The sequence below is a fragment of the Phycodurus eques genome, chromosome 20, assembly GCF_024500275.1.
Source record: "Phycodurus eques isolate BA_2022a chromosome 20, UOR_Pequ_1.1, whole genome shotgun sequence".
NCBI classification, from domain to species: Eukaryota; Metazoa; Chordata; class Actinopteri; order Syngnathiformes; family Syngnathidae; genus Phycodurus; species Phycodurus eques.
The window spans coordinates 2,402,304-2,414,732 of record NC_084544.1 but is presented as its reverse complement, the minus strand read 5'-3'; the positions used below and the strand labels follow the sequence as shown (position 1 = coordinate 2,414,732).

Sequence of the window (12,429 nt, the reverse complement as noted above, 5' to 3'; positions counted from 1 at the left end):
AAGCTACAGGTACATCTCGATCAATTAGAATATGCTAGAACAATCCATCTATTTCAGTAGTTAAATGTTATGTAGTTTCAGTAAACACGGGGAAATAATTTTTCAGAGGGCAAATTTCTGCCTAATTTTTACATTAAAAATAATTTGCATTGTTTCTTGATTGTTTGTTTCAATTAAGCTTTTGGCAATTTATTGCGATGCACCTGTGTCTTGAAAAAGGACATTCTGGTCATTTCTCCTTAGTTTCTCATTAATATGCGCCACGTAAATAAGCTCGTCTTTGATTGGTTGGGTTGTCTCACTCAAGTTTACGAGTGGACGCTGCTAGCTCCCTCTCTCTTTCTCCAACTTTGTGCGAAAAGCTCAGACAATGGCGTCCGCTCACGCAAATTAGCGCGCAACTTCGAGCGATCCGTCCCTTCCAAATGAATGTGTTCTTGACACTTTTCCGGCGCCGCCTTATTAAAGCCTTAAAATGCCGAAGCGGCCGATGACAGCCGCATTGTTACGAATGAAACCCTCCGAAGGCCTAACGACCGCTCTCTTGGCAAGCGGTCATTCAGCGGCAGCTGATTGGCGTGAATTAGCTGCGCGTCCTGCCGTTAGCATTCAAAAGGCCAGCGGGGGGCAAAAAAAAAAAATCCGCTCCACTGACTGGGGAACATTTTTTAAAAAATGGACGTTTCTGTGCCAGAATTAGAAATATTCGTTTTAGCTTCAAAGAGCAGCTCAAAAATCATTCGGAGGCACTACTGGCCTCTGTGGTTACCATGGCAACCCTGCCTAATTGGTTTGTAATATTTGGCGGGCTAGCCAGGACACCTGTCGTACTTAGCATCCATCCATCCCTTTTCTGTACCTGTTTATCCTCAGGGTCGCGGGCGTGCTGGAGCCTATCCCGGCGATCTTGGGGCGAGAGGCGGTGTACACCCTGAACTGGTCGCCAGCCAATTGCAGGGCTCATATAAGCAAAGAACCATTCGCGCACACATTCACACCTACAACCTACCGTGCATGTTTTCGGGATGTGGGAGGAAACTTAGCATCCGTGGACTTGCCGTTTACCACGTAGCACATACTGTAAATACAATATCACGCTGTCTTATGTAACATAACGATTAAAGCACTCTATGAGACAATTGTATCTTTAAACAACACTTTCAAAATTATAAGAAGGCAACAATGGCTTCTGTCGCTGATTTAGAAGTCTGTAATAATGGTGGACCAGCCTGGACAATTGTCAATAGCGTTGTGTTAGCATCCGTTGACTTGCTCTTGAACATACGGCACATACTGTACTGTTCATATCAGCCTTTAGCATGTCCGTTCGTTGTCGAGGCGTCTTTAGCTTCAGCTAGTAAAGTGAGCGTGTTTACCGTGTGTCAATTAAGTGGAAAATGGGAAAGAGCCACCATTCGTTGACTTAAGGTGAGTCCGTAATTAAGCAAAGTTCAAACAGGAGAGCCCTCGGGGGGGGGGTTTAAAAAAAAAAGGGTGGGGTGAGGTGAGGGACATTAATAATTCACAGTATTAATTTAATCACATTTCATATGCCGAGTTGCCTCTAATCCCAATTTAATGACTAATTAGACACTCGGAGGTTGATTGGAGCCAACCTCCCAGCCAAGGCCGATTGGACTCCTCTGATATGTGTGTGTGTGTGTATGTGTGCGTGTGCGTGTGTGTGTGCGTGTGTGCGTGCGTGTGTGCGTGCACCCCATGTCTGCTAATCAAAACGTTATTCAGCACACCGTGTCAGGAATAAAATGAGTTTTCCCGCTGCTTCCCTCCGACTAAAATTTGAAAGTTAAATATGTGAGGACTCAAGGTAAACAAGTAAAAAAAAAAAAGTATTTCAAAAAATATTTACTTAAGGCTTCATTTATTGAATTTTTAAAATAAATAATTTAGTTGTAGTTTTCTATTGATCTGATGGATCCCAGATTGCCCATCATGGCCTGGCCGTTTAATATCATAATTGCTCGATTAAGTGTTCAATTTGATCGTCAATTGGTCTCTTTCAAATTGATTTGAAAGTCTGCAAGGCCAAAGGTCGAATCACCGATCAACCTTTATTTCAATAAAATCGCCTCTGATGAAAGGACCTTTTATCGTTGTTGCTTTCATTCATCTTAAGTCTGGAAAATTGTGAAGAAATAAATTCATTTGGTGGAGATAATTCCAAATAAACAAGCGTATGACAGCGATGATTCTAGAATAATAATTTAAAAAAAAGGAATAAAATGAATAGAAATAGTTGTTTGTTATTACCAAATGTATTTGGATAAAATTTTTACATGACTATGATTGAGCCCAAACATATCAAAATTCAATACATTTTAATTTCATCAATAAAATGTAAACAAATATTGGAATTACTTACTGTAATTTCATTACATTTTATTGAATTAAAATGGTTAGTCGGGGCCCCAAGAACCAAAACATATAAAAGTAATTAAAATTTAATGAAGAGATGAATAAAATACAATAAAATGCAACACATTCAACAAAATACATATCCATACAAAATAAATACAATAAAAGTATAATCAAATGCAATAAGAATACAACAAATACAATTAAATGAATTACAAATTACAAAATACATTAAAATATGATAAAAGCACACTGAAATGCAATTAAAATACAATTAAATGCAATGCAATAAAAAGGCAAATATTACATTAAAATACTCGGACATTAAAATGCCATAAGAATGCCACAAAATGCATTAAAATACATTTGAATGGAATAAACTGTAATACAATGCAACAAAATATATAATAAAAATATAATAAAATGCAAATGTAATAGAATTACAACAAAATGACAAAAAGACACTGAAATACAATCAAATGCAATAGTGATGCAATAAAGATACAACAAAAGACAATAAAACTACAAATAAATGCAATAATAAAATATCCAAAGTTGCATTAAACTACAATTAAATATGATCAAATGCAGTAATGATACAACTAAACTCAATAAAATGTATTTAAGTACAATAAAAATACAAAGAAATGCCATACAATACGTGTGCAGACATACGTGCATTGTTTTGTTTGTTTTGCTTACTGACAATTTGATTTGGACTTGACGTTATGAGTTGAAAACCTTCACTTTCATTATCTAAGGTCGACACCAGGTATTTACAAAAAGGTGATGGCAGGTGGCGGATTTTTGGCTTGACCGATTTTTGTTCATTAATGAAGATTGCTGTCGGCTGACGTATTAACACAAAGTAACGGTCAGTGTCAAGTGAACACACGTGCATGGTTTTGTTGCTTTTTTTGCTTCCTGGCATTTTGCATTGGACTTGAACGCAATTCTAAGATGAAAACATTACGTTCATTGTCAGTCGCCATTAAAACAAAGTAACGGCAAGTGTCAAGCGAACGATTGTTGTTGTTTTTTTTTTTGCTTTCTGACAATTCATTTTTTGTTTGACTGGAATTTTTAGCTGCAAAAATGTCATTTATGATCGACGATTGTTGGCAATTTGCGTATTAAAAACGGCCAAGTGAACATACGTGTTTTTCTTTCTTTTTTTTCTTTCTCGCTGGCAATTGGTTTTGTCCCGACAGTGAAAACATCACATTTGTTGTCTTGCTCAGGGTGAAGTTGGACTGTCATAGCCATCAATCAATAACCCTCGCCCCCTCTCCCCAATCATCCTCGCCGCACGCTTCCGCGTACAGAACGTGGCAAATTACAGGCCGGGTTCCGGCTCACGCTGCTCTCGTCCTCGGCCCGACCGCCGCCGGTTGCCTTGGGGGACGGCGACCGATCTCTCCGGTCCGCACGCCTCCCACCGCTGAGCATGAATGGCGGCCGTCACTCCGACAGCCGCCGCCTGCCCACCGCCAAGCAGACGGACGCGTTTGCTTTTATTGATCGGTAACCCAAACGGGGGGAATGTTGCCGTTCCATAAGAGGTAGTATTCACCCATGACAGCTAATTATAGCTTTTCTTTCAAAAATACATTTTATATTTCATACAGAGTCGTGTTTAATTGCCCATGCGACCCTCCCCGTCCTTTATTTGCTGTGCGATGCAGGTGACGTCCGGCCACCCTCGTTAATTATTCAATTGCGAACGTTGCGCTAGCCCCTAGCTTTTGAATGTAGCTTTCCTTACAATAAACATTTTATATTTGATACAGAGCAGTGTTTACAAATACGCTGTCCAACTCTCCTTGTCCTTTCTCTGCAAATATGGACATCTGGTCACCTCGCTAACCACTTCAGCTGCTCGCGTCATGCTAGCACTTAGCTTATTCAGCTTTTCTCGCAATACTTATTTTATAATTAATACAAAGAAAGATTTACAGATACACTTTTTGTCCTTTCTTGCAATTCTGGACCTCTATCTATCCTCGTGAACACTTCATCTGCTAGCTTCATGCTAAGACCTAGCTTTTTACCTTAGCTTTTCTCGCGATACTTCTTTTTCAATTTAACACAGATCGGTGTTCACGAACACGCTGTCCGACCGGCCATGTTATTTCTTTTCAAATCTTGACGTTTCTACGTCCGGTTACCTGAATGAACAATTTCTTTTCTCGTTTCTAGATTCATGTCAACCACAGGCTAGCTCCTATAGCCCAAAAAGCATTTTACATAAGCGTGTAAATATGTCATTATATCCACTGCGGGTTGATAAATGAGATACAAGATACTGATATAAAGTTTATGCTGCCAAGTTGATCGCATAAGCCCACTTTTGCGCGGATAATAACTGGAGTGAAGCGAGACTAAATCTATCGGCTGATAACGCATCTTCTCCAGGTCCCTGGCGTAAGACGCTTAACTTATATATATAAAAAAAAAAAAGCTCATCTGGCTGGCTGTATCTGCGCCGATACACTCCCTCCCTCGTCAATAAGCGGCTGTTCGAGCGCTACACGGAAAATGAGAGCGGAATATTAAACGGGAAAGACTCCCTGCGTGTTCTCTCCTCCAGGCTAGCAATATGACTTTACACTGCAGCTAATAATGACTAGCTCTGATTTAGAGCCTACTGTATAGCCCATTTATTGGACGTCTATTTTTAAGCAATTCGTATATAAACCGATTTTAAAAACATTATGAATAATTCCATATCGTTGAGTCTGGACTAACATTTTAGCGTCCGTAGGTTTCGCAAAGGTTAGCCAAGCCTCATTGTGTTTCTGATTTAACGATCGATGCACTTTCAAACTTTTCCAATTGTCTTTGTTATTTATACACGTCAAAATCGAATTGGGCATTTCCGATACATGACTTTTTGCGTACATCACCGTGCCACATATCCATCGTAACGGGTTTACATGAATCGGGCCTAAAAACGTGAAGAAACAAATTGAAATGTTAAAAGTTGGGATGTATAAGGCTAACGTTATGGTACTGGTATTTGCAGTTTTCAACTTTGTTTCAAATTAGAAATGATAAAAATCCAAAACAAAAAACACTTTAAACGAGTTTGACATATTGCTAATCTGCTAGCCAGAGGCCGAGCCGCACTGTTGTTGTTTACGCCGAACACTTTATATAAATATAATCCAAATACATGTATACCGCTAATTTGAAGGGTTTTAATTTGCGCGAAAATAGCATAACACATCACCTTCACATCTTTTAAATCAAGTCCGCACAATCAAGAGTCAATCGTACTTAGTATTTTCCCGTTGAAACCAATAATGCATTTTTTTCTTCTCTTCATATCTATCAGCGTGACAGGGCACAGCACGTTTGGTTTGTTTCACACAACAGGAGAAATTAATCACGCGCACGCTACATCCAGGCTAGAGTGCATTAAGTGCCTCGAGCACGGTGAGCTTGACGGCCATGTTAGGACAACACAGTCGAGGCCCGCCATCGATGCTGTTTGTTCACGTGTCAGACTTCGGCGTCATGGCAACTTAAGCGGGAAACAAGTTGCCTGCTTATGCCCTGTGTGTTTATGTGCATGGTTGTTGTTATTTTACTTTTTTTTTTAAACGTAATCATTTTCATTTTAAATGATTATTCTTACCCTTCTGTGCCGATTGGCTGAGTTAAAAAAATATTGTTCCTTGTCCATTTTGGCTCAAGATCTGTATTGACACTTTAGTATTTTTTGCAAAATGTGTGTATATTGTATTATAAAACAATATGCTTTATTATTGTCATGGATTGATTATTAGGTATAATTTATTATTGGTATTATTTATTATTGTTAGCTTTCTTCACTGATTGGCTTGGAGGGCTCACGCGGTTCTACTGCCAATGTGGCCATTTTGGCTCAAGTTACTAAACATGTTTTCTTTTCCCCTCCAAATTAACACATATTGTTTTTTGCTGTTTAAAAACCCCAATATCTTTTTAGAAAAAACATTGAAAAAAACCCCAAACATTTTACTTTCGTAATAACAATCGTTTGACCAGATACCCACTTTTTCCCCTCATTCTCCCCGCCCTTTCGTCCTCCTATTGGCGGACGCTACCAATAGCCGCATCTGATTGGACAGAACCCCCGCCTGTCACTAGTGTAGACGTGGAAACCCGGAAATCGCTGCAAAAACAGTGCTGCGCTGGCGTTTTGGAAGAAACGCAGAGCAAAGTACAAAAAAAACGCAGTGTTTTTTTTAAATTTGTTTTGTTTTTGTTGACTCGCATGTGTCCGCTGCGTTCCAGCTGTTAACTCGTCTACGCAGCCACGCAATACATAACTTGAAAGAACCCGGACTGTGTGAGTATTTTTGGCGAATTGAATGAATGGAAACTGCGGGAGGATGTTTTGCTTTTTAACTTGGAATAATGTCGTGCGTATTTGTACAAAAGCTAACATTAGGGGCTCCTAACTGCTTTTGTGCTATTCTCTCTGACTGTAAACGTGTCTCCCGTGAGAACGCATCGGTCTGCACGCTCCTTGAGCATGCTAATTCCCTTTTTTTTCTTTCTTTTAACTTTTTCCCATGAGAGACTCGACAGTATTCCCACACTTTTGTTTCACGTGAACGCACGAGGATGCTTTTTAAAGTTAAAAAAAAAAAAAAGTAAAATTAGTGTTTTGTGGCCACAAAATAGTACTTCGAATGCATAATATACAATTGATTCATGGCCACATCGAATTTTTTTGCCAAAATGTAGCATTTTACACACGTTATTGTGTTATTGTGGCCACAATGTAGTACGTTATACCTAATTCCTGGCCACAAATTAGTGTTTCATGCACACGTAACAAATAAGTTATATTTGTCAACATCTTTCAACAAAACGATCCTTTTTTTAAAAATCAAATTATTATTTTTTTTTTTTTTAACCCCAGGAAAAAAAAAAAAAGGTGCTGCCAGTATTAATTTAGTAATTAATTTACCGTGGCCACATTTCTCCAAAATAGACACCTCTTTCTAAATAACGGCCACATAACTAAATAACTGGAGTATATAAACACCCCCAGGGCCTGACCCTGATTTCAGGAAATGTGGCCTTTCCGCTTGGATGCAAATATCCTCCTTTAATGCTAACACTTAGCTAATCGGAGCCTCCCGCTGTGGCGGAGCTGTCGGGCAAATCAAAGCCGAGCTCGGCCAGAATGGGAATGGGAAGCAAGGTGTCAATCAAACGGATCCCTTCTTAGAGATTTACCAAAATTTGCTGACAAATTCTCATTTTTGTTTTTGTAATTCTTTCAGGCTGAAAACGCAGAATGGGGAAGAAGGACGCCAGCGCCACCAACCTACCAGTCGATCAGTACAGGAAACAGATCGGTGGGTTCCCCCGCTTTATAAAGCGACCATTTTGGGCACCAAAATAATGAATAAATCATGCAAAAAAAAAACCCAAAAACATTTTTTCCAACAGGGAAACAGGACTACAAAAAGACAAAGTCGGTCCTGAAGGCCACGCGGCTCAAAGCGGAAGCCAAGAAGAACTCGTCTGGATTCAGGGTGAGATTAAGTTCCTTTAATATCTTTTGGGGGGGGAAAAAAAGAATCCAAGTCTGTACCAAGCCCCTGGGCGCTGTAATTGAGTGCAAATATAGCACTATTGTTCCGTTCCGGTGTGTGAATAATTGGTAGCCTTACCTCATTAATATTCCGCCATCCTGCCGGCGTCGCACGGGGAGGATTAAATGCACGGCCGTGATGAAATGGTCATCTTTTTAAAAAAAAGAAAAGTACATCGCTGAGACACGGCAGGGCCCCCATTAAGAACGTCTTTAATCCAATTAGATTAGTCGCTATCTTGAAATATTGATACGGCTCGTGAATTATTCATGTTTTTGACGTGAAGACGAGGAGAGCGTCGGATTAAAAATACCTCAGGGACGGGGGGGGGGGGGGGGGGAATTAAAACGAGTCTCGGACGTCGTTGGCCTCAATCGGTGTGGTGTCAAATTCAGCCTGGATGTGAAAGAGTCATTTGGGTTAGTTTTGGGTTTAGGTTTGGCTTTGTGTTCAGGGTTAGGGATTAGGGTTTCTGCCTTGGGTTTTGAGTTAGGGTTGGTGGTCGGATCTGCGGCTAGGGCTAAGGGCTAAGGGTTTAGCATGAGCGGTAGGGTTGTCCCGATCCGACGGTGTGATTAGAAAACGGGGTCGGTCACGTAATTTTCAGCTGATGGGTTTCGGGTGAAAAAGATCAGGTGTTTAAATGTCGCCAAGTTTGAAAGGTTACAAATAGAGCTGTGTCGTGCAGCGCTAAATATTGTAGTGCTACATAAAAACATCGAGCGTACGCGATCTGGTTAGCTCTGTTGCTACAGTAACGTAGCGTCCGAGACGGTAACACGACAACGGTCGCTTTTCCATGACGTCATCCTTGCGCCTCACATTCCAGGCACGACCAATCAAGCCGCGTCTCATCCGACTGTGACGTTCGTCTCACTTTTTGTACTGTCTTCATACTGTATTGCCGAATGATCGGATCAGGACTCTGTGTCGGACGATTTTCAGAGTCAAGCGACTCGGACTCGGGTGCATCAAAACGTGATCGCGACATCCCTAATTAGGGTTTCGGGTTGGGGGTTTGTTTTTTAGTTTGCGTTGAGGGACAGGGTTAGGGGTCAGGGTTAGAGATGATCTTGTGGTTAAGCGATCGGAAGAAGAGTTTTGGCTTGGGTTTGGCTTTAGCGTTGGCGTTTTGGGGTTTTCTCCTTCCATTCTCCTCCCCGTCATCCACGCCGGTCTTCCCTCTGTTGTGGAGGCAGCTGGCCTCCCTCCGTGTCGCGTCAAGCCCACGTAGCGGCATGAGGAGCCAGCAGCTGCCAGGACAGCCTGTCTGGCGGCTGTGCTGCTAGCGGGGCCGTCTGGACCACTTGGCATGGAGAAGCGTGGAGCGAGAGAGAGAGCGAGCGAGGGAGAGAGAGAGAGAGAGAGAGAGAGAGAGAGAGAGAGAGAGCGCGGTAGACAGGCAGGACTTGTGCGACCGCAACTGTGACCAGTCGCCGGTGACGCGTGCTGTGTACACACAAATACGCGCGCTGCTACTGGTAGCTAGGGATGGGTCGTGCTACATGATGGAATTCCATCAATATAACGTTTGTCATTCACGTGAACATGTTGTGCGCTAGGTACTGTATGTCTTTAGGCAGCACTAGTTTTCTGCCGAAAAAAACACGGAGCGGGTCATAAATGATCTGTAGCACTAGCTACAAACATGGAATGCTTGAATAATGAGCCAAGTTTGATGTCATACAATTTTTAGTCAGTAACTGAGAGCGTCCCGATTAGTTGGCTGCCTAAACGGGAAGTCAATCAAGTTCCTCCGCTTTGGTTTGCTTCGTATTTGTTGTTGTTGTCGGCGCGCCTCCGCTGGCGCCGTGGCCCAGTTTGTTCTTCTCGAGTAGCCCCCAATCAGCACTCTCGCTTTCCTTGAAGCCCTCCAACCTCATCCACTGCTGATGACAAAGTTTTGTTTGCTAATGACTTTGGGCGGAGAAAGAACAAGCGGAGAACGTCGGAGTGGCCCTAATGAAACTCGAGCTGATGAAGATTGTTTCATGAACGAGCAGCACTCCAGCAATCCCGTCGTCAAGTGGACCGCGGCGCCGCTCGTGCGGAAAGCTTCCGTTCGGGAGGGACGACGAGACAATAGAACGGCAAAAAAATGGCTTCTTTGAGTTTGTGATTGCAGCGAGACTCTTGAGTTGAGATTTTAATCGGATCTATTTTGAATTTACTCTAGAAAAATACTTTTTTTGGTTTCACTTTTCAGTGAGGCGATACCTACTTGCTTAAAATTTATTCGGTGACTTATTTACTTTACGTACTTATTGCCCTCAATTACTTAGTGACTTCCTGAAGAACCCGAGTGGCAAAATGTTTTCTTATCTTGCCAGGACGCCTTGCTGGTCCTCGTGGCCATCGTGTTCTTTGTCGTCTGCGTCTACGCCTTTTTCTACCTCAACCTCAGCAACGAGATCAACATGGACGTGGACGTGGACTGAAGCCGACCACGGACTTTGTCGGAGTGAATTGATGTCGTCGGTCTTCCAGACACTTCTTTAGGTACACCCGCATAATACAATCACATCCGAGGCCATCCTGGCCATCCTAGCAATCCTGCCCTCTAGTGGAACAGCATTTAATTGTTCTGCTGACATTGACAGATGAACAATGAGACATTATTTCTAGTAAACACAGTTGTGTGGCCTAGCGTTCATGCAATTCGTTTTTCGACGAAAAAAACATCGACATTTTGTCCCGGTTTTCATTCATCCGCTCGGTTTTTGTACAGAAAAGCGCGTGACTGCCATTTATTTCCCGGACTTGATTCGTGTTCTTCCGAAGCGTTTTTGTATGTCGCGTAAGAAGGTTTTACCGGACGGCAAGTCTTAATTCACATTGCAAGCTTTTATTTACAACTCAAGGCAATAACCCTCCCGGTCTGCTCAGCAACACATCGGCGAAACACATCCTGTCAAAGGTCAGAGCTTCAAAAGAAAAGCACACAGTATAAAAGCACAGCCTCACCACACTTTCTTTGGCCTCATGGCGGCTTGTTTTGCTACCACACTCGATAAACGAGCAAATTGTGATGCGACTGTATTATACTGGTGTGCTTTTATTTTGAAGGCCTGACTTACTGTATGTAAAAATTATCTTACTATTATTCTCTTTAAAATGTCATTTTTCGTGTTAATATTTTTGGGTGTCTGGAACGGATTAATTGGATTTGCATTGTTTCCTCTGGGAACTATTGCTTCGGTTTTTGTACAATTCAGTTTCAACCGGACGTTTTGCAACGGATTTATTATGAAAACTGAGGTTTCACTGTAAATAATCATTTCAGTGAAAATGAAAACGAAAAAAAGTGAAATAGAATAATTTCCCGCAGCACAGTGTTTTGGAATCACTAACCCTCCGAAGTAATTCTGCGGAGTCACGTCCTCTCCTCGGAAAAATGTAAATATCCCGTCACGGAGCAGGAGACAGTCACGTTTCCAGTCACATTCCGGCGCACCTCCCTCTTCCGTCACCCCGGCGGATGCGTGCCAGATTGGAATCCGTGCGCGGAATAGCGATGGGCGTGTTTCTACCTGGATTAGCATCGCAAATACAGCGCTTTGGTTTTGAATGCGAGCGACGGCGTACGGGAACGTTTCTGCGGCAGCGGCGACTCCTTGGCGAGAACGCGCCTGTCCGTCAATGCTTCCTTTATCCCGCCGTGAGCGCTCTCCCATGACCTCTCACCTCCACTGAAAGGCTGCATGTCAAAGAAACCATTATGATAAGCGGGCGGGCTTTTCATCCGCACGCCGCCGCCGCGCCTTCCTCTTCAGTCGCTCGTGCTCGTAAAAGACCTTCAAGACATCTCACCTGGGAGCCTCTAATATATTCTTGTAACAAAGGCGACGGATTCTTTATTTGTACCACTGATTTACACATGCCGGACACTTCATTAGGTACGCACCTGATGCACGCAAGCTACAACCCTCTTGTATTGGGCTGCACAAAGAAATATGTCGCAAAATGGTAAAGAAACAAAGTCTTAATGTCATGATTACATTTCAGGACAAAAGTCAGAACATTACAATCATTTTTTTTCCCAACAGGATGCAATGGCATGAGAAAAAAAATGTCCTAATGTGCGAGAAAAATATTGGAAAAAGTCGTAATGTTCCGAGAATTTTTTGGGGGGAAAAATTTGGAATGTCACTGGGAAAACAAAAAGTTGTAATGTTGGAAGAATTTTTTTAATAGTGTTTTTTGTTGCAAGAATTAAAAAAAAAAAAAAAAAAAAAAAAAAAAAAAAGTGGTAACATTACAAAAAAAAAAAAAAGAAAATCACAAAATAAGTTGTTGTGTTACACGAAAGATTTTGGGAAAACTTGAAAATAATAGTCGTAATGTTCTGAGAAATGTTTTTCAGTCAAATTTTATGTCACGAGAAAAAAAGTCCTATTTTATGAGAACATTTTTACAAAAAGTTGTAATGTTATCAGCGATGATTAGAAAAATGTCG

The 12,429-nt window shown here is 41.7% G+C and overlaps 1 protein-coding gene across 1 annotated transcript; it reads left to right on the top strand.

The window, feature by feature from the left end:
- The first annotated feature begins 6,522 nt into the window (after positions 1–6,522).
- Positions 6,523–12,219, top strand: triqk (triple QxxK/R motif containing). The gene is made up of 4 exons (XM_061664828.1): positions 6,523–6,712; positions 7,659–7,733; positions 7,828–7,913; positions 10,304–12,219. Exons 2-4 carry the CDS (start codon positions 7,673–7,675, stop codon positions 10,409–10,411), a joined length of 255 nt encoding a protein of 84 aa, XP_061520812.1. The 5' UTR covers positions 6,523–6,712; positions 7,659–7,672; the 3' UTR covers positions 10,412–12,219.
- The last annotated feature ends 210 nt before the right edge of the window (positions 12,220–12,429 follow it).

What these genes read in the sequence shown, in the direction of transcription:
- triqk (XM_061664828.1), top strand. Translation starts at nt 7,673, where the DNA reads ATGGGGAAGAAGGACGCCAGCGCCACCAACCTACCAGTCGATCAGTAC. An exon ending in TCAGTACAGGAAACAGATCG is followed by an intron (nt 7,734 to 7,827) that starts GTGGGTTCCCCC and finishes TTTTTCCAACAG; the next exon opens with GGAAACAGGACTACAAAAAG. An exon ending in AGAACTCGTCTGGATTCAGG is followed by an intron (nt 7,914 to 10,303) that starts GTGAGATTAAGT and finishes TTATCTTGCCAG; the next exon opens with GACGCCTTGCTGGTCCTCGT.